Genomic DNA, 26,495 nt, shown 5'->3' on the forward strand with positions numbered 1-26,495 from the left:
ACATGCTTTTAAATTTTATGAAAACGATGAATCACAAGTTTCATGAGTCATTCATCATCCCACATAGCAGCCGCTCACACTTAACATCAGCCTCCATATGAAAATATAAACCTTAAGTCATATGAAGTGATTAAGTGATAACTACTATATGTTTTAATGATGACATAAGAGAAGGATTGCTGACATTTTTGTTCACCCAATTTATTATCTGAGGTGTTTTATTAGATGAACTCACCTGTGTAACCATGGAGAGATCAATGATGAAGCACAATAAGCAGCAGATCGCCACCGCGATTTCACGTTGAAAGCGCATATAATACTTTCCAGGGTAAATGTCAAGAATGCCAGTTACAAAACCCTCCACACCGACAAACTGCAAGAAATATAAAGTCAGACAGTCAGTTTCTCGAGAAAATTAACATTCTCAGTTATTTGAAGGTGATGTTATTTTTAGATTGCAGGATTATCAGTAGACGCTCGACCTGATTTTGCCATGTGAGAGATGTCCTCAGGGCAACATATTGTGTTGACCTAAGGACAACATTTTTGTAAATAAAACCTTAACCCAACCCAAACCATAACCAAACCTTAAAATCAGAGGGAAATGATAAGTAAAACAACAATGGTCTAGAAGCAGCTAATCCTGGTTATAAGCTTATTGAACTGAAATCTGATTGGTTGATAATAAAACATAATATTGCCCTAAGGACATCAACAACAGAAGAGCTATCAGTAAACAAATACATAATTTTTTGTCTATTCATCACATTCATTTACAAAAATAAACAACATGAATATGAGTAAAAATTACAGATTTTTAATTTGCGAATCAGCTGTCCATTTACCCTAAAGGTTGCATTAGAAACTGACCTGACTGTCCAAACCCAGCAGTAGTAACATGATGAAGAACAGGGCGGCCCAGACCGGAGCCACGGGCATCATAGAAACGGCTTTTGGGTACGCTATGAACGCCAAACCGGGCCCTGTGGGGAGAGGATGAAGATGAGAGGCGTGTCACCACGGCTTTAGGCCGACCACTACTGAGACGCACATACACACATACAGCACCAACGGGAGAGAGAGAGAGAGAGAGAGAGAGAGAGAGAGAGAGAGAGAGAGAGAGAGAGAGAGAGAGAGAGAGAGAGAGAGAGAGAGAGAGAGAGAGAGAGAGAGAGAGAGAGAAGCACCTGGATGAGGTGATTGAGTGATAGCTTGTACAAAAATTGGGGCGAGGGACTTTAATTTTGGTTTTATCTTTTATTACTGAGAATAGATTTCAGTTAGTATTAACATTGGCTGGTATATGGGTTGTAGTGTATTTACTGCTATCATAATGGATGACTATTTATAAGACAGTCACTCTCATTAGGGCATGAAGTGAGTTAATATGTAGGAAATCGATTTTACTTGAGCATTTACATTTATACTGTTATCACATCACACAGATTCAGAGTCCTGTTAGTCTATGGTGAGACATATAAAGAATTGGTTACGCTATAGATTATATACAGTGAGGAAAATAAGTATTTGAACACCCTGCCACCCTGCAAGCTCTCCCACCCAGAAACCATGGAGGGGTCCGAAACCGTCACCGTAGGTGCATGTCCACAGCGAGAGACACAATCCAAAAAAATCCAGAAATCTATTTATTTGTATGATACAGCTGCAAATAAGTATTTGAACACCTGTCTATCAGCTAGAATTCTGACCCTCAAAGACCTGTTAGTCTGCCTTTAAAATGTCCACCTCCACTCCATTTATTATCCTAAATTAGATGCACCTGTTTGAGGTCGTTAGCTGCATAAAGACACCTGTCCACACCATAAAATCAGTAAGAATCCATGACCAAGAACAAAGAGCTGTCCAATGACACTAGAAACAAAATTGTACACCTCCACAAGGCTGGAAAAGGCTACAGGGAAATTGCCAAGCAGCTTGGAGAAAAAGGTCCACTTTTGGAGCAATCATTAGAAAATGGAAGAAGCTAAACATGACTGTCAATCTCTTTTGGACTGGGGCTCCATGCAAGATCTCACCTCGTGGGGTCTCAATGATCCTAAGAAAGGTGAGAAATCAGCCCAGAACTACACGGGAGGAGCTGGTCAATGACCTGAAAAGAGCTGGGACCACCGTTTCCAAGGTTACTGTTGGTAATACACTAAGATGTCATGGTTTGAAATCATGCATGGCACGGAAGGTTCCCCTGCTTAAACCAGCACATGTCCAGGACCGTCTTAAGTTTGCCAATGACCATTTGGATGATCCAGAGGAGTCATGGGAGAAAGTCATGTGGTCAGATGAGACCAAAATATAACTTTTTGGTCATAATTCCACTAAACGTGTTTGGAGGAAGAATAATGAGGAGTACCATGCCAAGAACACCATCTCTACTGTGACAATGACCCGAAGCACACAGCCAGGATAACCAAGGAGTTGCTCTGTAGCATATCAAGGTTCTGGCGTGGCCTAGTCAGTCTCCAGAACTAAACCCAACAGAGAATCTTTGGAGGGAGCTCAAACTCTGTGTTTCTCAGCGACAGGCCAGAAACCTGACTGATCTAGAGAAGATCTGTGCAGAGGAGTGGGCCAAAATCCGGAAACATAAACAGGAAACGTTTGACCTCTGTAATTGCAAACAAAGGCTACTGTGCCAAATATTAACATTGATTTTCTCAGGTGTTCAAATACTAATTTGCAGCTGTATCATACAAATAAATGGGTGATTCTCACGAAACCATTGAAACACCACGGCACTAATGATTTTAGCTTTAAAATGTGTAATATAGTAACATTAAAAAGCATCAGAATTAACACAATACTGTGTTCTACCTTGCACAATGTGTGATTTCAACATAAGAATTTATAATTGTAAATTTTATCTCATTTTCTGCTGAAATTCTCATTACCGCAATGTGTCCAGCTGTGTTTGAACATGCGTTATGTTGTAATTTAATCAAATTAACACAAAAATATTAAGAAAAAAAATTAATGGATGTTTTGCTGGACTACTTTCGATGACAGAAAAAATATTTACTGAATATTCATGTCTAATAATAATGAAGAAAAATTAGGAAAATTATGTGTCCATGCCTGATGTTCTCATCCTCCGCAACACTTTTTGAGAACAGTTTAAGCACACATACAGAATTTTAATAAAGTTTGATTTTGAGTGACCAATCACATGGACCAGTTACTTCAAGATGGCTACCAGGTAAGATCATTTTTTTACAGTTAATTTAAAATATTGTCTTGTCAGAATGCTTACACGACATTTTGATTATCATTACCGCAACAGATGCTTATTAAATGTTAATTGAATTAATAGAAGCATAATACTTTGATTTTAAATGCATGTGCAGAATCTCCAAATTATGTTCTTTCAGGCTTGTCATGTCATTTTGATAATATGTCAGTGTTGATGTTTTCTGACTGTTGCGGTAATGAGATTTTTTAGGACTAATTTTTTAAATTATGTTACAAAAAGTGTTAAATGATAAGTTAGAGTTTTTAAATTAATGTTCCCATTTACTCCAGACTTTGTTTTTCAATGTCTGGTGGGAAAAAAAGTAAATTTAAGCAATTTTTACATTTTCATGCTTGACATTTTTAAAACCAAGTTTTCGTGAGAATCACCCAAATAGTTAAAAAATCATATATTGTAAATTCTGGATTTTTTTTTAGATTATGTCTCCCACAGTAGACATGCACCACGGTGACAACTTCAGACCCCTCCACGACTTCCAAGTGGGAGAACCCGCAAAACAGCAGGGTGATCAAATTTCTTTTTTCTCACTGTATATAAGTTTATAAATTGGTAAGTGACTAGATGTTACAGTCAATGTAAACTGGAATGGGTTGACTTAATAAAATATATTTTTAAGCTTATTTTTCATAACAGTAACAAAACGAATCACTTAAATGGATCAAATTAAGCTTATGTTCTTGTGTTTTTAAAAATCCATTTATATTGTCATAATTTAGTCTTCATTGCAAATGGGTCTAATGCCCCGAGTTATACAGGCAAAAGATATCTTCTGTGTTATGAAAACGTCAAGTCCCTTGTTAAATATAAAAGGATGAACAGCTCATAAACTAAGAGCGGGTTTGCTGTCGACTCCAATATGGTTTGTGCCGCTTCATCATTTTGTAATAATAGCCTCTCTGTAATGTGCATTGCATTTAGTCAGATTCACAAAACAATCTACACTGAAATGCAGAACACAAGCTGTTGTAAGACTTTCAAATGATGAAATTATCATTGCAAAATGCAGAAGAAAGCGAGAGAGACAAACAACTAAACTGGTGATTAAAAAGCTTTTGGTAAAGTTAGTGTTGGACGTAAGCTTGATTGTATTGTATGACTGACACTTCTGAGGTCACCTAACTATCTGCGTCATATTGTCTTTAGCAGAGATCAAGAGGGATTTACATGTGGCATCACTTTGCATTTTGGGCCTGCCTGTGTCAGACAGTCGTACAGTAGGTGCTGACTGTAGCAGAGGTGTAAATGCTAACATTAGATATCAGAGGTTTACCTGAATTGGCAGACCGCTCCAGGACCCCTCTTGAAATCGAGATGTGCACATCTCAAGAGGCAAAGTTCCTGGTTAAATAATCCTTAAATTAATACTTAAATAAAGCCAAAATATAGATATAGAGATATAAATGAATATATATCAATCACAAGATATAGAACGGGACTGAAGACATTCAAGGTAAACTGGTCAAAGCATCAGATTTATGATGGGGAATCTGTATTGTTTTTTTCTAACTGTAACTGTAATGCGGTCGTGCGCTGTAGGAAAATGAAAAATAAGAAAAAGCCACACAACAATGTGTCAATGGTTTTCTTCTGGAAGTTTCTTTTCACGTCACAACCCATTCATACATCACAACATCGCTCTTCAAACACACCCACAGAAAAGGTTTATTAACCTCTAAACATACAGACGACACACTGAAAGACAAACAAAGGCCAACACACACATGCATACACTTTTGCTTTTATTCATACACACACACATTCAACACATGATTGTGTCTACACTTATGTTTCTCTTTTCCTAAAGCGGTTGTGTCGTATATATTATTTTACAATTTAATATTCTCCCTTTGCATCGCTTATAGTACTTATTTTTCCATTTAAATTTTAAAAATTCATTGCATTTTATCTTTTCCCTTCATCGTTTCGTATGTAAACACCATACAGCAAAAAAATAAATTTCTCTGGCCAAATAAATATATGCTAAATACATTTTGTAGAAAGTAAAGCTTAATTTGAAAATATATTCAGTTATATATTCAAATAAATTTCAGGGGCAACAAATATATTTCTAATTTTACAAAAATATATTTTTCCTTGTATAAAGTTTAAGTATAAAATGTAGTATATATCAAATTTTTGCAGTTAAGCAGTTTAAATTTATTTCTAACCTTTTTAAACCTGTTATGATTACGGGTTTGTAAAATACAAAGTTTTTCTTCCAATGCAATGTTAATTTAAATGTTTCAAAATGATTTCAAAATAGATCAAAAATGGCCAAAAAAAAACCTGAAATTTTTTTTTGTGAACATATTTCAAAATATATTTCAGCACATATATTGGTGGTAATTTTTTAAAATGATTAAGATTAAGAAATATTTACAATTATATTTGATATATTTTATATTTTGATATATTATATATATATTTTTGCCGTGTGAGACGCTTTACTCGAGTCTTGAAGGTCACTCAGATGAATTCAATGCTAAGTTACTGGGTCATTTAAAAATATTATCTCCATATAATCATGTTGTCTTGTCCTCTAACTCACTGTCTCTCCTTCAGGCTAAGAACAAGCTGTGCTTTACCGAGCATCAACAAACTAAAGCTCTGTTTCTCTGCTTTTCTGCCGCAAGGTCACATTGATGTTAATGTAGAGCTACAGAGTATTAAAGTGTACTAAAATAAAAAAAACCTGCATGCTTTAAAATAATTCATATATATATATTTTCTATAAGGTCTATATAAGAAACTATTCTTGATATCCAATTCAAGTTCAGACTAAATGCTTTAATTTTTAGGTCAACCATGTTTTTATCATGTCATGTGATAAATGATTAAAACCGTGTCATAAGAAGAGTTTAACTAACAAAACATCTCTGTTAAATGAAGCTTTGTGCACACTTTTAAAATAGGTTCTTCGCAGTGATGTCATAGAAGAACCATTTTTGGTTCCTCAAAGAACCATTCAGTCAAAAGATCTTAGAAGAAGCATTCCCTTCAGACCTTTTTATAAACTAAAGATGTTTTTTTCACTACAAATAAACAGAAAGGTTTTTCAGTTATTAATGGTTCTTCTATGGCATCATGCAACACCTTTTTATTTTAAGAATGTAGGCCAGTGGAGTTTTCTTTAGTTTCTTCTGAGTGATCACCAGATTGTTAAGGTCATGTTTCTACATTAAAATAATGTCATAAGCAAGCCTTTATTAAGCGTGTAACAATACTGATATGTGACCCTGGACCATAAAACCAGTCTTGGGTAGCACAGGTATATTCGTAGCAAAAGCCAACAATTCATTATGGATCAAATGGGTCAACAATACACGAAGTGTATTTTGCATGCAGCCTTAAAATGAATTAAGCATCTTTTCATCTATTACTTTGTTTCATGATCAGTTCTTCACTTTTCAGAATTTTTGCCGCTGTAATCATGTACATCATTGTGCACAATCGTGGATACTGTGTACAAAGTCAAAGATGGTAGTTCAAAGTCCATTTCATAATGTTTATATCTATTCACCCCTAAAGGGGGCGCAGAATCATTAGGCGACTCCAAGGTCAAATATGATGCAAAAATGCGTTCCTATAGTAATTTTCTATAAATATTCTGGTAACACTTTACAATAAGGTTGTATTAATGCATTAGCTAAAATAATCTAACAATGATAAATACTTCTACAGCATTTAATAATTTAGTTCATGCTAATTTCAACATTTACTAATACATTTATAAAATCAAGCTTTGTATACGTAACTCTTAACATTAATTAATGCACCATGAACTAACATGAATAACTATTGACATTAACTTTAACAAGAATTAATACCTGTTCAAAACTATATTTTTCATGTTAGTTAATGCTTTATTAATTTACTAATACACCCTTATTTTAAAGTGTTACCAATATGTTTATAGGCTTTCAAAATGATATGCTTTCAATAAATAATAAAGCTAAAAATGCCCATTACAGCTTTACACTTAGATCTGTTTACATTGCATCAAAGGTTTATTTTTATTCACTGTTTTTGCAGTGTTGATGTGACTGTTGAGCACATGAGTTTTTCAATAATGTGAATAATAATAATTACAATTAAGGGTAGCTGTGCACGCTGTGCCCCCTTAAAAAATTTGGTGCATGATGCCACTACCGCAAATATATCATAACTTTATTTTTGAGTTTATGCAGTTGCTTAGGACTGCATTTGGATAACTTTAAAGGTAATTTTCTCAATATTTTGATTTTTTTTGCACCCTTAGATTCCAGATTTTCAAATAGTTGTATAAGTTTTGTCCTATTCGAACAACACATAAATGGAAAGTGTATTAATAAATCTCAATAAAAATGACCCTCATGGCTGGTTTTGTGGTTCAGGGTCACATACAGTATATCATAATAAACCGTTACATGATTTAAATGTCTTGAAATCTTAATCATGCTGATCTCTACAGTATGTGTCTTTTAGAGAAGTTATACATTAGACACGTATAAACCGGTTGTAAAACATAAGTGACCTTTAACCAACCAGCTAGAACAGCACTGACTGGTAAATGTTCTGCTATATAAAAAGGCTGCACATTCTTTTTACATCAAAGTACAGAAACTGTGAAGATTTTTGCATTCGAAGAGTGAATTAAAATTAGCTTACAAACTACAAAACAACATACTTATTTTGTACAGTACAATACATACTACTAACTTAAGTGCATACTGTACATGTGTGTGTTTGCACACCTGCCTAATAAAACTCCTCTTGATTCAACATTTCAAGCAGGTGTCACCAGGTTATATTAGCAGCTTTTGGCAATGACTCCTATAAATATTTTTATGCTTATTTCCAAGAGCACATTAAACTAGCATTAAACAAATTCAAAGCCACCATCATTACAAAACTAGCTGTGCTCGGGTACATGGTTGTTAAGAATTTGGGTGACAAACCCAACGTGTGTTATTCACACGCTAGGCTACAGTACAGTACAGTATGTGTAATCAGGTCACACTATTTGCATGCGTGAGCAACACATGCCAGTTGTCAAACACATTTGTGTTTCTGTGTGTAAATCACATTGCATCCTGGGAAATAAACTTTTTTTGTGAATGGAGGCCAGGACTAATTCTTATAGCTGTGACTGATGTTTATCTCACAAACACACAAACAACCGCATTCAGAATAGACACATTAACACAAATACATACTTACATGCACAGACAGACAGCACTCACGCAGACGAGTACACGCACGCACACACACACACACACACACACACACACACACACACACACACACACACACACACACACACACACACAAACACACAGTAACAAACTGCTAGTTGTCTGGTCCCATGTACTTAAGAGTAAATTAACATAAATATGTTATCATTTAAATCTACTGTCAAAGATCATGTCAAACCAACAATACATTTACAGTAATACACAATACAAGTCACATATCACACTGCATTGAAATTCAATTTCCACATAATATCATCATATCACATATGCATACATTTTTCACAATGCATTCACTCATTTCAGGTAAATTCTTGCATTCATACCTATTTGATTAATTATTTATCTATCACAACCAGCCCTGCATAAAAAATGCATTCTGGATCTGATGTAAATTATTTATCACATTTATTCAGACACAGTACAGTACTAACATTAGAGCTGGTCATGAATATGCTTCATAAATATACACTTACATTTAAATATATAGCACATAATCATATCATACATCATAATCATGTCTACTAAAGAGAATATAAAAGCAGGTGCATCAGACTCTTACCTGATTCAGCAACTTTCGAGATGTCCACACCTTGCTCGGATGCCATAAAGCCCAGGATAGAGAAGACTACGAAACCAGCAAAGAAACTGGTGCCACTATTGATAAGGGCCAGCACAAATGTATCCCTGATGAGAGAGGACAAAACAGCTATTAACTAGAGCTCAGTTAAACACTATTTTAACTGATTTTCAGAGGCAGGATCATATATACACATATATACATATTTTATTTTATAATACACCTTATTCTTTAAATAATAGTAATATCTTAAATTCTGTTTTTATTCAGTTTATTCAGTAAATTTTTCTGGTAAAAAAATGAAAAAAGATAAATAAAAATGATATCTAAGGATGTTACGGAGCCCCTAAGGGGACATGGAGCAAAAATAAAATAAAGTTTAGTTTCATGTGCTCACGCGAAACCTTCATGTGAAGAATTTTTTAAAAGTTTAATTTCGCATGCTCACGTGAAGCTATCGCACGAGCATGTGAAACTATCGCATGCTCACCTGAAACTATCGCGCAGGCACGTGAAAGCTAAAGTTTCAAGCGAGCACGCGAAACTAAACTTTAAAAAAAAATCTGCACATGAAGGTTTTGCGTGAGCACGTGAAACTAAACTTTAGATATTTTTTACTCCAATGTCACCTTAGGGGCTCGGTAGGATGTTAATTAAGTTAATTCTGGTAAATAAATGAAATTAAAATAATACATTAAAAATGATATCTAAGGATGTTAATTAAGTTAATTCTGGTAAATAAATGAAATTAAAATAATAAATTAAAAATGATATCTAAGGATGTTAATTAAGTTAATTCTGGTATATAAATGGAATAAAAAATTATAGATAAAAAATTATATCTAAGGATGTTAATTTAGTTAATTCTGGTAAATTAATGAAATAAAATAAATTATAAATGAAAAATTTAAAAATGTAAAAAATAATATCTAAGGATGTTAATTCTGGTAAATTTAATAAAATAAATAATAAATTAAAACAAATATAAAGAAATTATACCTAAGGATTCAGGTTATTCAGTTAATTATGGTAAATAAATGAAATAAAAGAAATTATAAATTAAAATAAATAAAAAATATATACCCAAGAATGTTCGGCAACCAAAATAATTCAGCCAAAAGTAGCAAAAAAAAAAAAAAAAAATCTTAGACAGTTTAAAATGCTTTCACATTGTTTCCCCAAAAACATAATTGTTTGTTAAAAATGTATTCAGTCTTTTTACTTATTCGGCTGAACACAATAAATGCTTTTTTGGTTGCCGAACATTCGATGCATGCATAATTATGTCATTATTTTATCAATTGTTAAACCTTATATAATGTATTATATACAAACATGATTTGTGTGTAATGTAGCCCATCATGCTCATAAAACAGCAGAATTGTAAAAATGTATTTACTTTGGGCCTTGTTTTTTAGTTTTTCTGGACTTTAGGCATCAAATTAGAGTTGGGTTTTATTAGTTAACATTACACAAGTGAATATCATCATTATTATAAAAACTGCTTTTGGTAATCAAAGCCAACGCCGAAGAAGTGCTGATTCAACGCTTTTGACTACTAATGGATCCAAAACCCATGAGATGAATTAAATGAGATGCAGTTTACTCTGCTGCATCATCAAAATCCAGCTTGAGATAAAACAAGGTCAGAGCACACTGACTACAGACACAACTCTTATAAAATAGAAAAATATGACGTTAGCGAAACGTCATAACAAAATCTGCCCTTGTCTCAGCAAGATTGCCGTTGTGACTTACTTATAGCAGTCGTTGTTAAATCGATTATAGCTGCCGAGGGCGGTGAGAGCCCCGAGGCCGATAGCGTACGAGAAAAAGATTTGAGTGCCGGCATCGATCCAGACCTAAATGAGACAGAAATAGTTTTAACACTCAAATCCACCTTTAAAATGATTATTGAACTCTTGAGTGGCTCCACTCAGAAGATGCTTTTATCTAAAGCAACAGACAGGAAGATTGGAGTCAATATATGTTAACTTGTATCAAGAAATGAAAGAAACTGTAACATTTAAAATCAATGGCAGTTACATGTTAACTTTCACTTAAAATCAGGTTTTAGATTCAGTTTGCACCTTTATTTTAAATAGTGCATGTTTCTATAAAGCTCTCACCTGTGGTTCTCCTAGCTTGGACCAATCAGGTTTGAGATAGTAGATGATGCCATCATAAGCGCCGGGAAGAGTAACACCCCTCACCATGAGAATGATCAGGACCACATATGGGAATGTGGCAGTAAAATATACAATCTGTAATAAAGAAAAAGAGAATTGAGGTCATGTTTCAGTTTAGTCAGCATTTTACCTACAGTATGGTAGAAAGTGTGTCAGCTTTAAAATGCAATTCAGCCATATATTATCAGCAGGTTTTTATATCATAGACTTTGCCAGAATGACATCTTTTGTTATCAGTCTTCAGGGTCACATGCTGATCCGAGAAGCATGTAGCGCACGTCTCACACTTTACTCTTATCAGATGATCGTTCATACTTCAGTAAAGAGTTATGAACGGTTGGTGTGAACTTTGAACCGTGATGATATGAGTCAAATTTTTATTAGGGGACACGTAAATGAGACGTGCTCATTCCAGGAGCGACTTGGCTCGTTCTCATGTCACTGTTTAGTCTTTCAGCCTTCTTGAAATGCCCCACATAGAAATATAAAAGTAGGACAGCCCTTCTAGATCGAACCCAATGCTCAAATGTAGTTTTCAACTTTATTCGTGTCTACAAAACTCCCAAAGGAGACGAAAAGTCGACCATATAACAGAAACACTGGCAGTATTTCTGATGTGCATTGTATGTAACTTTTTGAATGTTAAAGTTTATTGGCTGACAACGTGATATTCTCCAGTAGTCTAAAAATATAAAAGAGGTTACAGTATAATTAACCCTGACTTTTATCAGTGATGTTTGTACTAGTTTTCACAATAGACTCCAAAATGGGGCGGCACATTGGCAAAAGGTCTCCGGTTTGACCCCCGGCTGGGTCAGAAGTTTGCATGTTCTTCCTGTGTCAGTATGCGTTTACTCCGGGTACTCCGGTTTCCTCCCACAGTCCAAAAACATCGCCTTTCCCCCCAACTTAAATTAAACGGTTCTCTCTATGAATGTCGGCATAGATGCTGGAATGGTGTTAAAAATAATGTCTGCAAATATGCAATGTGAGATGCACAATGAAATACAACCATAACCTCTCAAATCAGTTCAGACTTTAGGACTCAGTCCGTACCGCTTTTCTTTAAGTGAATATGAATACACACAAATAAGACTGAACTACAAATACCATCATTAAAAAACTCACATGAGGTCTGTGAATCCGGGTTAATCTGACGCTTCGTATCTGTGCCTGGAATAATTAATCAGATTTTGAAATAGCCAATTAGCTTACTGTAACACAAGCTTATTGTCATTGAGCCTTTGTGTGTTTGTGTATGTGTGTGCGTCACTATTTTCTGAATGAGTCTGACTCAGTGGTTACGCACACAGTCCTTTGCATCACAGAAAAAAATATTATGGAAAAAGTTGGCAGCTAAACACGACTTCAAACAACTTGGTCACTGTATAATGTCTATAATGACTGAGTACACAAAACTAGCGTGTGCTGGTCGTGATCTTCAAGAGAGAAACAAGTAGCAAATTTTAAAAAAGGTTATTTTTTACTAAAGGTTTATGTTTGCCCGCCTCACAGAAACCTAGCTGTTGGCAATTGGCACGAGATCCTCGTCACGTCCCAGTTCAGACGCTCCCTCTGACTGACCAATCACAGAGCGGCTCACTGACAAGGCATTTTGTAATATTTCCTGCCACACCCCCTTGGCAAATACAGTAATGTTGCTATGGATACCATTCTACCTCACTTCTGCACTATAAAAGCAGTGGGTGGAGCTATGCCAATCAAGGTTATCAGAGAAAGTCACATTGGACTATTTGATAACAGACATTTAACAAGGGTAAAGATGTCGTTTTTACAGCAAGAGTTTCATGTGCAAGAGGACATTATTTTCAAGAACGTAGTAAATGACTAGTCCAAAGTTACCAAATGTTTTGATATAATATTCATTTTTGTTGTATGCATCCACATTTAAACGCCTGTATCTGAAATTACACTGGTGTTTTTAACATGCAAAAGCACATTTTACCAAATCCCAGTGCTTTCTTTTCATATTATTATACATCTGATCATTATGTGCATTTAAACCCATGACCTCACCTTTCCAGTTGATTTCACCCCCTTCCACACACAGAAGTACACCATAACCCAAACGGCCATCAGACACAGCACCATTTCCCAGTTGATGACACCTGGATTTTCCAGTCCATCTGAGATGTTTAGTACTTTGTTCCTGAGATGAGAAACATATTCATGAATGAAAACACTGAATCCAACAACAGACGACTCCGGACCAGATCCGCAACAGATCTGTTCCGGACCTTCCCATCCTACTAAAAAATCCAGCTAAGACCAGCATAAGCTGGTAGCTGGTTTTAGCTGGTTTAAGGTGGCACGAGCTGGTTTACGCTGGTCCTCCCAGCCTGACAAAGCTGGTCATGCTATTGGGGCAGCTGGTCTTCCAGCTAAACCAGCTTAAAAAGTGATCAAAACACAGCTAGACCAGCTTGCTACACCAGCAAGACCAGCTTCCTACACCAGCAAAACCAGCTAAAACCAAGCTGGGAGACCAACTAAAACCAGCTCACCAGCTTATGCTGGTTTCAGCTGGATTTTTCAGTAGGGCACTTGGGCCCAGATCCAGAGCGGATTCGGCTCGGAGACGTTTGCTGTCAGTTTTTACGTTTTTAGTTTTTGATCAACCCCAATAACAGTGAACATCAACATCAAACATTTTTCTGATCATAGTACATAAAACTCATACAGTATCTCAAAATAGCAAGACCCCTTTTAAAACTAACCATAAGCTGCTTTGTACAGTCAATCTCTGAGATTTTACCTTGAATAACCCATTGCTTAAAAAAACACTAACTGTATATTCATAATCCCTTATGAAACCGATCCAAAAGACTTTTGAACAAACACACAAAGATGAGAGCAAACCAGCATTGGCATTCTCACAAAGGTTTATGATTGCAAAGATTTGCAATGTTTCACTTTTTTAAAATATACAATTAATTTTTGGTGTCCCCAGACTACATATGTGAGGTTTTAGCTCAAAATACCCCACATATCATTTATTATAACATGTTAAAATTGACACGTGGTAAGTGTGACCAAAAATGTGCCGTTTTTGGGTGTGTCCTTTAAAATGCAAACGAGCTGATGAAATGCAAACACTGATCACCATAATGGTGGTTTGGTGAAATTGAAACCTAATGGTGCTGTCAAATATTTCTCTCTCTCTCTCTCTGCACTAAATGGCAGTCCTGTGGTTGGATAGAGCAGATTAAGGGGCGGTATTATCCCCTTCTGACATCACAAGGGGAGCCAAATTTTAATTAGGTATTTTTTCACATGCTTGCAGAGAATGGTTCACCATAACTAAGTTACTTAGTTGATCTTTTTCACATTTTCTAGGTTGATAGAAGCACTGGGGACCCAATTATAGCACTTATTAAATATGGAAAAACTCAGATTTTCACGATATGTCCCCTTTAAATAAGATGCAAAATTGTGAAAAGCACATCTAGAGTGGCTCATATTTAATATTCAGTGCATTTTAAACAGACAGAAATAAATATAAACAAAACTCACTCCCAGAATTCAATGATAGGAGAACGACCCTCGGCGAGCTCCTCGCACGTCAGGTTGCCGTATGTAGAGTTGCCGATGGTTCCATTCTTGCAGTCACCATAGCGGAAGATCTCGATGCAATGCTTGCTGTTCCACGGGTTGTCGCAGGTCGACCAGGGCAGCGTGGAGTTGAAGGACTTTATGAAGTAATAGAAACCCCAGGCCAGGACCATGATGTAGTATGTGTTACAGAAGAACACAATAACCATGGAGGCAAAACCAAGTCCTAGAATCAATCATTCGATACGTTTACCTTCACTAGTCTGATGTAGTCCAAATCAAATCTGAATATTTGTAGCAAAACTATGCTAGGATGAGGACATTTGATTGGGTTAAAATGTTTTATTTAGCTTCCAAAAATGGTCTGTACACTGAAATAAATGGCTGTTTCTCAATTCCAAGAACGCAAAGAACGTTGCGTTCTCGTGAAGATCAGTCTTGCCAGGAGACCTCAGAAGAATGAACTCAGCAGGTCGCGAGAACACAGAACGCACTTGTGAGAATTGAGATGTGTGCGAGCTTCCCGTTGGTCACCTGACCTCCGCCATTGTTTTTTGGCAGCAATGAATTCTGGGGCGTGACATGATTTCAGCCCGAAAGTCTGCACTCGATGCATCCTCGATATCAAGAACACATCCGAGTATTTTCATGCGTTCTCTGTACTTGTGTTCTTGAGAATTGGAATTGAACTTCGACGGTTAATGATGATGTAAAGCGAGAACACGAGGACGCAAGATTGCTGAAGAACGCATATTGAGTAACAGCCAATGATTCATTAAATTTAATCAATTTTTTAAGGTAAGTGCAGTCAATTTATTTAAGCTACATTTAAACAAAAGTTTTGTGTTTTGTTTTGTATTTCAATTTTTTTGTTTAAATATAGCTTAAATAAATTGACTGCGACCACTTACCTTAAAAAATTGAGCAAAATGAATGAATCATTTTTTTCAGTGTATGGTTCAATAAAGAACATCAATTGTATCTTTATTATCATTGATATATGGTAAATATAAGTTTAAAAAAGCTAAAAAAAGTTTAAAATTGATTGTACTCCATTGTGATGAAGTTGTTGTGATATTACTTTACAATAAGGTTGTATTTGTTAACATTAATTAATGCATTAGCTCACATGAGCTAACACAAATTTATTAATAATCTTGTTAATTTCAGCATTTATTAATATATTATTCAAATGAAAAGTTAACATTACTTAATGCACCATATACTAACAACATGCATAACTGTATTGGCATTAACACACACAAAGATTAGTAAACGCTGAAAAACTTGGAAAACTGTACTGTTCATATTAGCTAATGCATTTACTAATGTTAACAAACACAACCTTATTGTGAAGTGTTACTGTTGTTGTTGCATTATCAATCCATACTTCTTTTGTTCAAAATAAACCAAAACTTTTACTTTACCACAAATCACAATAGTAAACTTGTAATAATGATGAATAGGTTTAAATCTTAAAGGTGCACTGCGTAAATTTTAGCGGCATCTAGTGGTGAGTTTGCGCATGGCAACCAATGGCGTAGTCCACTGCTCACCCCTCGCTTTTGAAACACATAGAGAAGCTACGGTAGCTGTCACCAGACAACCATGTTATTGTCGGAGACAACTTAGTAAAAAAATGTCCGTTAAGGGCTTCTGTAGAAAAATGGCGGCAGAAAATGCCGACTTCCATGTAAGGGGACCCTCTTTGTATGTAGATAAAAAGGTCTCGTTCTAAGGTAATAAACACATAACGGTTCATAATGAAAGGTCTTTGTACACCCCTGATAATATAGTTTTGCATTTCTGTCAAGAGATCCTTCTAAAAATTACACACTGCACCTTTAATATGAAAATAATTGATAATTTAAAATAATATACTACATAAATATGTAAAGTAATTTTTAAGTTTTAAACAGAGATGATAATAAAGAGGCAAAAATGGTGTATTGTAGCTTTAAATTACTCTTAGTATAGGTCTGCAGTCAGATATATTTGTAATGATTTACCAAAATCATGTAAAACTTTATGAGATTTTTTAATGAAGAATGCATGTGAACAAGCACTAAAGTGCATGAAGATGGAGCACAAACCTTTAAAAAGTGGCGCAATGTTCCACACGTTGATGCTTCCGGCCTTCATAAACTGACCCAAAGCAATCTCCAGGAAGAATATTGGAATGCCTCCCAGAAATATAAACAACACATATGGAATGAGGAACACCCCTGTAAGAAACAACAAAAAACAAAGGCACATATTTAGGATGGGACATTTTTATAGTCAGTTGGGAATTGATCAAAGGTGGTTGGGAAGGTGCTACCAAAAAGCTGGAGGTTGAAACACGAAACCTTTTTTCATAGATAGGTGTTGATCGTGTACCAACAACAACACACCTCAACCTCAAAGCTCAAACCAGCTCAGACCAGCTAGAAACCATGTTTAAAATAACAACCAACTAGTTAAGGCTAGATTTTGCACTATGTAGGGTAAAGAGAGTAGATAAGGTCACAAGCACCACATGCGAATCAAATGAGTACTCTAGTCACAAAGTGTCATAATGTGTCAAGCAGACATAAACTAATATTGCAAACTAACCCCCCAAAACAATGCAAGAGTGCGTTTTAATCCTCAGTTGGTGTTACATCACAGAGGAGTGTTTTGTCTGACAGATTTATTAGTTATTTGTGCACAACACCATCACATGTTGGCATGCAACTTAATGTTTGACTGCTACTGGCCGCATTAGCATTCATCATGTGCTCTGTGCCGCCGCAGTCCACAGATGCGATGAAGCTTTGCTCCACAGATATTTGATTGACAGATGCAAAGAGAGAGAGAGAGAGGGGTGTCAAAGTGGATGGGTTTCCTCGATTATCTACTGAAAACCACATTGGTGAGCTCAATTAAACTCTTGATGATGTCATCTGTCATTCGAAGGCCAGGTTGACTGTGCGGCGATTAGACAGACAGAGAGCGAGAGAGAGATACAATGACAGAGAGAGAATGATGACGAGTGTGCCGTTACATTTTTACGTAACACAATCTCTGCATGCTAACTGAAACACAACCTAGATGTCCTTTACAGAAGAACAGCCAAGCTAGCTAATCTAAATTAAATATTAACAACGAATCAGTACAAATGCAAATTAAACCTAGTTTAAAAAACAATTATATGAAATAAACCGATGTATTTGGGAGCTTTGCCCATGGTTCATTCTAGAATTAAACTCATGGTGCAGAAAGAAAGCTGATACAGGAGGACACCCCAGACGCATGCATTTCCGGATCAATCCATGCGTCGAGAACAAACGGCGGTGTCTGGAATGCCGTGATGCTGTCTCTCCTTTCCAGCTAGGAAATATGCAAACGTGGGTTGGTTAGCGCTCATTTGCATTTCAAAGAAAACGGCACAGCAGCGCCTACATACGGATGATGCACGAGAATGTGACTGCAGGTCAGGGCCTGAACACTACAGCTGAATAAGAGCAAGAGTGAGTCACACACGTACACACGACTGGCACGTACTGCAACGGCATAAAAGACTTGGCAGAGATAATGTTATGATGAAACCAGTTTGCCTGTTAACGAAATTGTCATGTGAATTGTTTTGCATCATCCTTCGAATACTAGGAAACACAAAGAGATCTGATTGGTTCATCAGCAGATGAGCTATAAATATAGATTCCCACACCGCTCCCAAAACGGCAGATGGATATAGACGCACATATGGTGCGCAGATCATAAGCCAAAGACGTTTTTTATGGATTACCAGGTGAGAATGAAGATGATGGGAGCAGTAACATGTCCTAGCAGCGTTCTCATTCATATTAATAATAGTTTCTGGATCCAAAAAACGTGATTACAAATCTGGCATTTTTGCTCAAGGGACCATTAAACACTTGAAGATACAAAACATCAAGTCATGTGATGAATCAATATGGACAATAATGACATCATGACAACACAGATTATGGCACTACAATTACGTGCACAAGTCTTTATTATCATCACTTTATTCAATCCCAAACAGGTTAAAGATTAGTCGTACAATAATGTAAATCAGGAAAAATAATTAACCTTAAAGATGCAAAAATGACATTTCACAATCTGATGTTGTGAAACCACAGACAAATGCTTGTCCTTGCAGGCGATCAATGCTTCACATATTTAAGGCATGACTTATTTCATACAAACAGGTGAATACATGATGTTTTATTATGAAGCATATCATGTGTAAACATAGGGGAGGAAATTAATCAAACTGTGAGAACCAGTTTGTTTTCAAGTAATTTCCATTTCATAAATCTGGTTGCCTACGTGAGATCAAACCATTTATGTTTGCAAACAGGTTTTGGTTTGGAAGAACAATCCAGAACATTTGTATGACATCATTGCTTCAATGTGATGCAACAGCATAGACCGTCATTCATACTGTTTGGATGTATAAACCTGGTTGGGTCTATGTGTTACTAGACTACGGTATGTTACTAGAATATTCTTATATTATAAAAATCTAAAGCTACGTTCAAATACACTCTGGTTGAACCGTAAACGGCCCAGCGTTGAGTCTCAGTCAGATAAAGGGGATTAAAAGATTAACAGACGCTCTTCTTAATCTCATGTCCACGTGGAGCGAGAAACTGATGTAAGTCAGGGAAAGATGCCAACATTCACATCACCGTGCTGGCATCACAGATCTTCTCACTCCTTAACCATTGAGAACCAACAGTAAACTGCTATCTCAATACTCTCTATGAAGCACAAAGTGTACCTTACAACTTATTTATGTTTTAACTCTTTCCCTGCCATTGACGAGTTATCTCGTCAATTCCTGCCAATGGCGCTTACCTAATGAGTTTTTACATATATATTCCTGCTAATGTGCACTAGGTGGTGCTCTTACCAAACTTATAAAACACTAAAGCATCCACCGATTCAGAAACAGTAAAAACTCGGTGTATGTTTTGATCATCAATCTGAATCTGATTGCTAACAAAAGTGTATTAAATTATTTATTTATTTTAGCTTTTTTGCTCAAAATCTGTTCTTTCATTAAAGGTGCAGTGTGTAAATTTTAGCGGCATCTAGTGGTGAGGTTGCGAATTGCAACCAACGGCGTAGTCCACTGCTCACCCCTCGCTTTTGAAACACATCGAGAAGCTACGGTAGCTGTCACCGGAAAAACATGTCATCATCAGAGACAACTTAGTAAAAAAAATTGTCCGTTAAGGGCTTCTTTAGAAAAATGGCGGCACAAAATGGCGCCTTCCATGTAAGGGGACTCTCTTTGTATGTAGATAAAAAGGTCTTGTTCTAAGGTAATAAAAACATAACGGTTCATAATGAAAGATCTTTGTACACCCCTGATAATATAGTTTTGTATATTATTTTGCATTTCTGTCAATAGATCCTTCTAAAAATTACACACTGCACCTTTAAAGAAGAACATTTTCTGGAAGGCATTAAACTTTTATTTTATCAAAAAATGCTGCCGCCAGCTGGCAACATAAAAAACTGAAAGAGTTAATAATACGCAATAGAAGAATTTGAAATGCGATTTACAAAACTAAACTACAAATCTACATCAGATCATATGCACTTTTTTTGCAAAGAGTGCTGCTATGATTTTGATAGTATTTTTTTATAATTTATGCAGAAATACTTTAAGTCTTGGTATAATTGTCACAGTCTGATATTTATTCAGATTTATTCATCACACTAGAAAAGAGTGCATTGCTTTGCATTCAGAATTTGCATGCTGTACAAACCGCAGAAGTAGTATTGTAATGTGCCATTCGGAAAACACATTAAGAAATAGTGAGCATATGAAAAACTGTGTGATAAAATTTGACTCGACCACATCATATCTCTGACACAATAGCAATGATACCAGATGGTATCAATAATGAGTTTAAGCACTAATACTTCATTATGAAGAGATTCGTATAGATAGGCCCCCGATACAATACTGCAGACCTGATGGCCAAGGACAGATAGAAGACTGCAGAGATCATAAATCTACAGACTATGTGGACATTCGGTTCAACTTGGTCTCTTTATAATATTGATGTACAGCGACATAATGCTGAGAGCGGATGGTAACCTGGCAACAGAGAGGCTGGGATGTAGTACTGTATACGTCTTACTGACGGCACAGTGTCAATCAGCGCAGCTCAATGAAGGGTTGTGACCTCAGATAGCACAGCGAGTGTTTGTGAGGGCGAAGCTGTATAAAGTAGAGATAACGTTACCTTTGACCTCAACCATCCTAATAATAAAGCACAAGGGCTGAGGAAAGATTAGGGCTATGATATGTCTCAGGTCTATTAAATAGTAATGATTTTAGAAGAACCTTAGACTGAATGCTTCTTCTGTGGCAAGCACTTTCACTTTTAAGGGTGTATATAAAGTCACAAGTGAACAAAACCTGCTTATGCGAAAATAAAACATTCACTGTGTGTGAATTAGTAAGAGTTTACTCGCATCTAAATTTGTCCTCTGTGGCAGGAAGGTAAATATCACAAGTGTCTCACAGACCGTGCAAAAGACAAGAATGCGAGACTCGAGACGTAATTAAACTTCACCTGCCAGCAAGACCTTTTCTGTCTTTGATTTGGCAATATAATTCAGGAGCCTATCAGTAAGACGACCCATTAAGTTTGGCGACCTGGGAGACACATTGTGTTACCTTAGAGCTCCTTGTTGGGGGTAAAGCAAGTATTTAAGGAAGGGGAGCTCAAAAGCTCAGTCAATCCTCACTAGACGCTCATGCGTCTCATTTTTCTCGAGCTGGCATCGCTTATTGTTTTTAAAAGAATTGATGTTTTTCGTGAACCGTTCCCATCGGCTGGTTGCCATGACCTTTGTGCCTCTACCACAGGTGGGTGAGAGTTCAGGTCCAAAACACACTGACATCTTCTCTGTCTAAATAACCAGAAGGGAATTAAATCAAGTTATCCATCAAGTGTGAATGGAAACGGAATTTACAGTAATACAACACTGACCAAATCTCGACATTTCGGTCACTCCGGGGATCCAAGCAGGTGCCAAAGACAAACACTGTACCAGGATCAGCGTTACAGTTCACACATTCAGTGTAAGTTATACACTATATTTATGACCTGACACATAATTGAATGAGGTAGGAAAATAATGTAGGAATTTTGTGGGAGACAGTTTATCCTTTTCTTTCCAAACATAACATTTACTCTGATATTTGAGCACTGTTATTCCTTATTGCACAAAGCATTACTTTTTTTCGTAGGTGTAGTGACAATTTCAAGGTTATCAGGAATTGATATGGTTTTTATATAATGTAGACATTCAACGTATTTTTCAAACACTCTTCATTCATTAATGAATACAGCTCACTTGCTCCAGCTAACTTGATTTGCTTTCAACTATCAATCAAGAAAGTATATCTTTATTTAACCACTTTTCCACTGACTTTCCCATAATGTTCCCCCTAAAATCTATCAAGGTCTACCCAATATCCCCACAGTATACAGTACCTCTAGACAAAAACTCTATTGACAAATGGCTGCGCTGCTAACGTATGGTCATTCATTCAGCAAAATCTGGACAACCTCCAGAGAGCGAGGACACTGGGAAACAGCCTCATCATTCAGACAAATACAATGGATCTCTTTCTAATGGGGTCTTAAAGTGTTAGGCAGACTTGGCCTTTTCATACTACACAGCCATCAAAAGATGACTCATACACAGCGTGAATCAATGTCAAGGAGTACACCAGGCCTTATAATGCAACCTAAATTTAGTCCGTGTCTCAAAACCTACCTAGAGAGCATTTTTGGGTATTAGTGGGACAAATGTGTCATTTTGTCATATTTTGGGTCTGTTTGATAAAAGGTGTAAGCATTTGAGGGAGATTTGGTAATTTTGTATATTTTATATTTCTTTATAGAGACAGATATGGCAACGTGCTACATTTCTGAAGCACACAAAGATTTATCAAACACACACATATTTTATTTGACTCCAAAATTAGCAGGTTAAAAAACCACCACTGGCTTAATTCAGGTTAACATTAATGCTGCATGCCCTAATCTACATGAATTCACTCCATTTTTATAGTGCATTGAACACAACTCAAAAGTCTGAATTACAATGTCATGCAGAGTAAATTATTGCTCTCAAACGTTTTTAAACCATATCAAAATACATCAGATAAAACCTTAAAATGTTTTTTGACTTCATCTTCAAGTCATTTTCCATTAGAATGTGCAGTATGACCTCTAATGGTTGTGTACTGTAGGAATGTGTGACCTCTATGTGTGCTGTCATGAACTGCATTCAATGCATTTAGGATTTAGACAGCGTTGCCACGTACAGTATTTTGGTCCTCCAGACGTGTCGATACATTACATGTAGCCTACTGATGCTTTTACTGCTCTGATACATAACGTAAGCGCGCACACGGTAATGCGCAATGCCGTTGCGCACTGAATACGCAGCAATGATACGCTACGGCAATAAAGAACGCTATGTTAAGAGACGCCCCCGAGATTCAAAATCACCTTACATCCATGCACTTTCTCTTTCTATAGCAATGCTATGATGTGTATATGCATATGATTTTATAATGATATTGATTAGCCTCACATTAAGATTCATATCTCTGTCCAAGGTTCTTAAAATAACTATTACTTTCTTATCTATTTATAGTCTATATAACCTTAAAAGAGAACATTTTTTTTGCAACAGAAAGATTAAGGGTTGTTTATGAAACCATACAGTCGTAGAAAAAACCTTTTGGGAACCATACATGATCATTAAACTTTGATTTTTATATTTTTAACAGCATTTGGACAACCATTCCACATTTGAAAATGTTTATCAAATTCACACATGTTCCGTAGGAGAGGCAGCACAGATGTGAATTACTTCTATAGACCACTAAGTTTTAGTAATGTTTGACTAATTAGAAAGTGTCGAAATATGTTTTTGTCTTTGAAAGGTATCAAACTAACTTTAGGTAATCATATTTCACGAAATACGTGCTAACTCTCTTTTCAATAAATGACAATTATTTACACACATTAATCAACATTACTGTAAATGTGCCATGCAGTAGGCTAACCAGCCGACTATAGCTTTATATCTTCACTTAAATTGGCAGCATCATCTATGCTCATGTTTGCCAATGTACTACTTAAAGCAATTAGGTGTTATATTTCAAAGCTATTTTACGCGTCAATAGAGTATACTTGAGTGCAAAGTGCCTTAATGAATGACTGAATGAATGAATGAAGTCAGAAGGACAGGAGGTGTCCTCCACCGCGTCGTGACGTCAGAGTGGGGGAGGTAGCGCGTGATCTTGATTCTCTCTCAGTGTTCTTGAGAATGATGTGTATAAGTCTTACCTCCACCATTTTTGTAGCATAGATACGGGAAGCGCCAGACGTTCCCCAGCCCCACGGCGAACCCCACGCAGGACATCATGAAGTCCATCTGTCTGGTCCAGGTCTCTCGCTCGGGGTATCCCGCTTTCACTGCCGCTGACATGGCTCCAGGGGCCGCGGAGATAGGCACACCGTTGGCTCCTCCGATGAGGGTCCCATTGACGCCTTGATGCCCGTTTCCATTGGGAATGAGGTGACCCTTCTTTTCCTCCACCAAGACCACGTTCAGGGAGCAGCAGTCTGCGTCTATAGAGCTGCTTTTTTCCATTGCACTTGTAAACAAAACCAACACTCAACCTTCTCACCAGAAGGGCTTAAAATCAGCAGTCAAAAAAAATATTTGATCTCTTTTTTTGATATTTATTGTATCTGTCTCAAGTCTCTTATTCACACCAATATGTCCCTTTTGTTCTTCAGACGATCCTGATAGGATCTGGTCCTTTTTCTTTTTATTAATACAAAAGTCAGCAATGATATTCTTTTTAAGAATGATTTTTTCTTCTTCTTTCTTCTCAATGTCAGACCTTTATAGCGGATGGCAGTTCTCTGCGGAATTGGCCACGGTATTTGGGTCTATTGATCAAAATGCGCGTTTGAAAAATAAATAACGGGATCACAAAAGAAAAAAGACACTGGTTTCAAACAGCACCTTCAAAAACAATCCACGAAACACTTAAATGTGAGTCTGAAGAATCGCATGAGCACTTATATCTCTCAAAGAGAAGACGACTGCGGAGACGGGAAAACCAAAGCGGCCCTTAGCGCGCGACTAACAGATGGATGTAATGGAATTACATTCACGAATACTTCGTCTAAATGTCTTCAAACCATCGTTTTCACCGGTTTTACACACTCAGAAGATAAACGATGAATGAGAGACGCGTTTCGGTGTCTGCAGGAGGTGCGGCGGCGGCTCTATCGATGCGTGCGCGCGGACGGACTGTCTGTGTCGGTGAGGAGCCGCGCTGCGTTTTAACGGGTTCGGTAATGTCACGTGCGCTCATCCCTCCCCCTTCGTCTCTAATGGAAAACAAGGAACGGAACGCTCACGTAGCCTATACAGAGCCGCTTCATTCTGCATAGTATACACTGCGTACTACACAGCAAGTGCGCTCTTGACTCACTTGATTCGGTGAACAGGATGTCCCCTTTCCTTTATTGCGAAAGAGAAAATGAAACCAATATAATAACGCGCAACAATAATAGCTTCAAAATAAACAGCAAACGAAATAAAAATAAACGAATACAATAAATATTTTGTTCTTGAAAATGTGTGTGTTTGTGTGTGTCATCTGTCCACTTAAAAGCATGCAAAATAGGTGTAAAATACGTGTTTATCACATGCGTCACAAAATTCATTTATTTTCTCTTATAAATTAAAAGTATTACATTTTGATTTCACAGACTCGATCTGTATTGTACAACTCTAATAAAGTCCATCTCTCCGACATCTTTGGTCAGTTGAAAAGACTAAACAGACAACAGCAGGAAAAGTGGGAGTGGCAAAGCACGTGAGTGGCTGAGTAGTAGGAAGTATTATGGTATGTACTTCCAAACTGTACCCACAGAATACGTGGTGTACATGTGGTCTATTAGTCATACGACTTACCCATTGCTTTTTTGCATTACAAAGTACATCAACCAGACCACTGGAGATGCTGTTTTCCCTTTTGGAAAATTACAAACTTGCATGAGATACTGCAGTAAGTTTTCCATTGATATCACATTGTCTAAGTACATGCACACATGTACAAAATACAATTATTATGCAAAGAAAAGTATTGCAACATGATAAAGCTATACATTTACAATTACAATAATAAGTGCCGGTTTGCTGGAAATACTTTATTACAGTCCCTACTGAAAAATCTAGCTAAGACCAGCATTAACTTTTAGCTGGTTTAAGCTGGCAGTAGCCCTCCCAGCCTGGCAAAGTTGGTCAAGCTGGTGGGTCAGATTAGCTTCCGGCTAAATCCAAATAGACCAAAACACAGCTAGACCAGCTTGCTACACCAGCAATGCCAGCTAAAACTAAGCTTTTTCAGTAGGGGTGTTTTTTGTAAGAAATAATTTTACTCCTTAGTGAGTAGCAGAGTTTGTTTATAAGCTGATAAAGGTTGGAAAATGTTTTCAGGCCAAAAGAACTACAAGACGGGTTTGTATCAATAACACCCCCAAACTTCTGTGCACCTTTTGTCCCACAACTTTATAGAGGTAAGATAAATTCACGAAACT

General features: G+C 36.6%; 1 protein-coding gene across 1 annotated transcript in view; it reads right to left on the bottom strand.

The window, feature by feature from the left end:
• Positions 1 to 25,222, bottom strand: part of slc6a8 (solute carrier family 6 member 8) — a 31,619-nt gene extending 6,397 nt beyond the window's left edge. Inside the window, exons 1-9 of the mRNA XM_055167359.2 lie at positions 24,222 to 25,222; positions 16,932 to 17,063; positions 14,800 to 15,064; positions 13,303 to 13,435; positions 11,206 to 11,340; positions 10,835 to 10,938; positions 9,059 to 9,183; positions 871 to 983; positions 236 to 373 (exon numbers count right to left, since the gene is read on the bottom strand). Of these exons, the coding sequence (XP_055023334.2) occupies positions 236 to 373; positions 871 to 983; positions 9,059 to 9,183; positions 10,835 to 10,938; positions 11,206 to 11,340; positions 13,303 to 13,435; positions 14,800 to 15,064; positions 16,932 to 17,063; positions 24,222 to 24,528 (1,452 nt within the window). The 5' untranslated portion in view covers positions 24,529 to 25,222. The remainder of the gene's footprint in view (positions 1 to 235; positions 374 to 870; positions 984 to 9,058; positions 9,184 to 10,834; positions 10,939 to 11,205; positions 11,341 to 13,302; positions 13,436 to 14,799; positions 15,065 to 16,931; positions 17,064 to 24,221) is intronic.
• Positions 25,223 to 26,495: the final 1,273 nt, after the last annotated feature.

The sequence above is a fragment of the Misgurnus anguillicaudatus genome, chromosome 5, assembly GCF_027580225.2.
Source record: "Misgurnus anguillicaudatus chromosome 5, ASM2758022v2, whole genome shotgun sequence".
Lineage (NCBI taxonomy): Eukaryota > Metazoa > Chordata > Actinopteri > Cypriniformes > Cobitidae > Misgurnus > Misgurnus anguillicaudatus.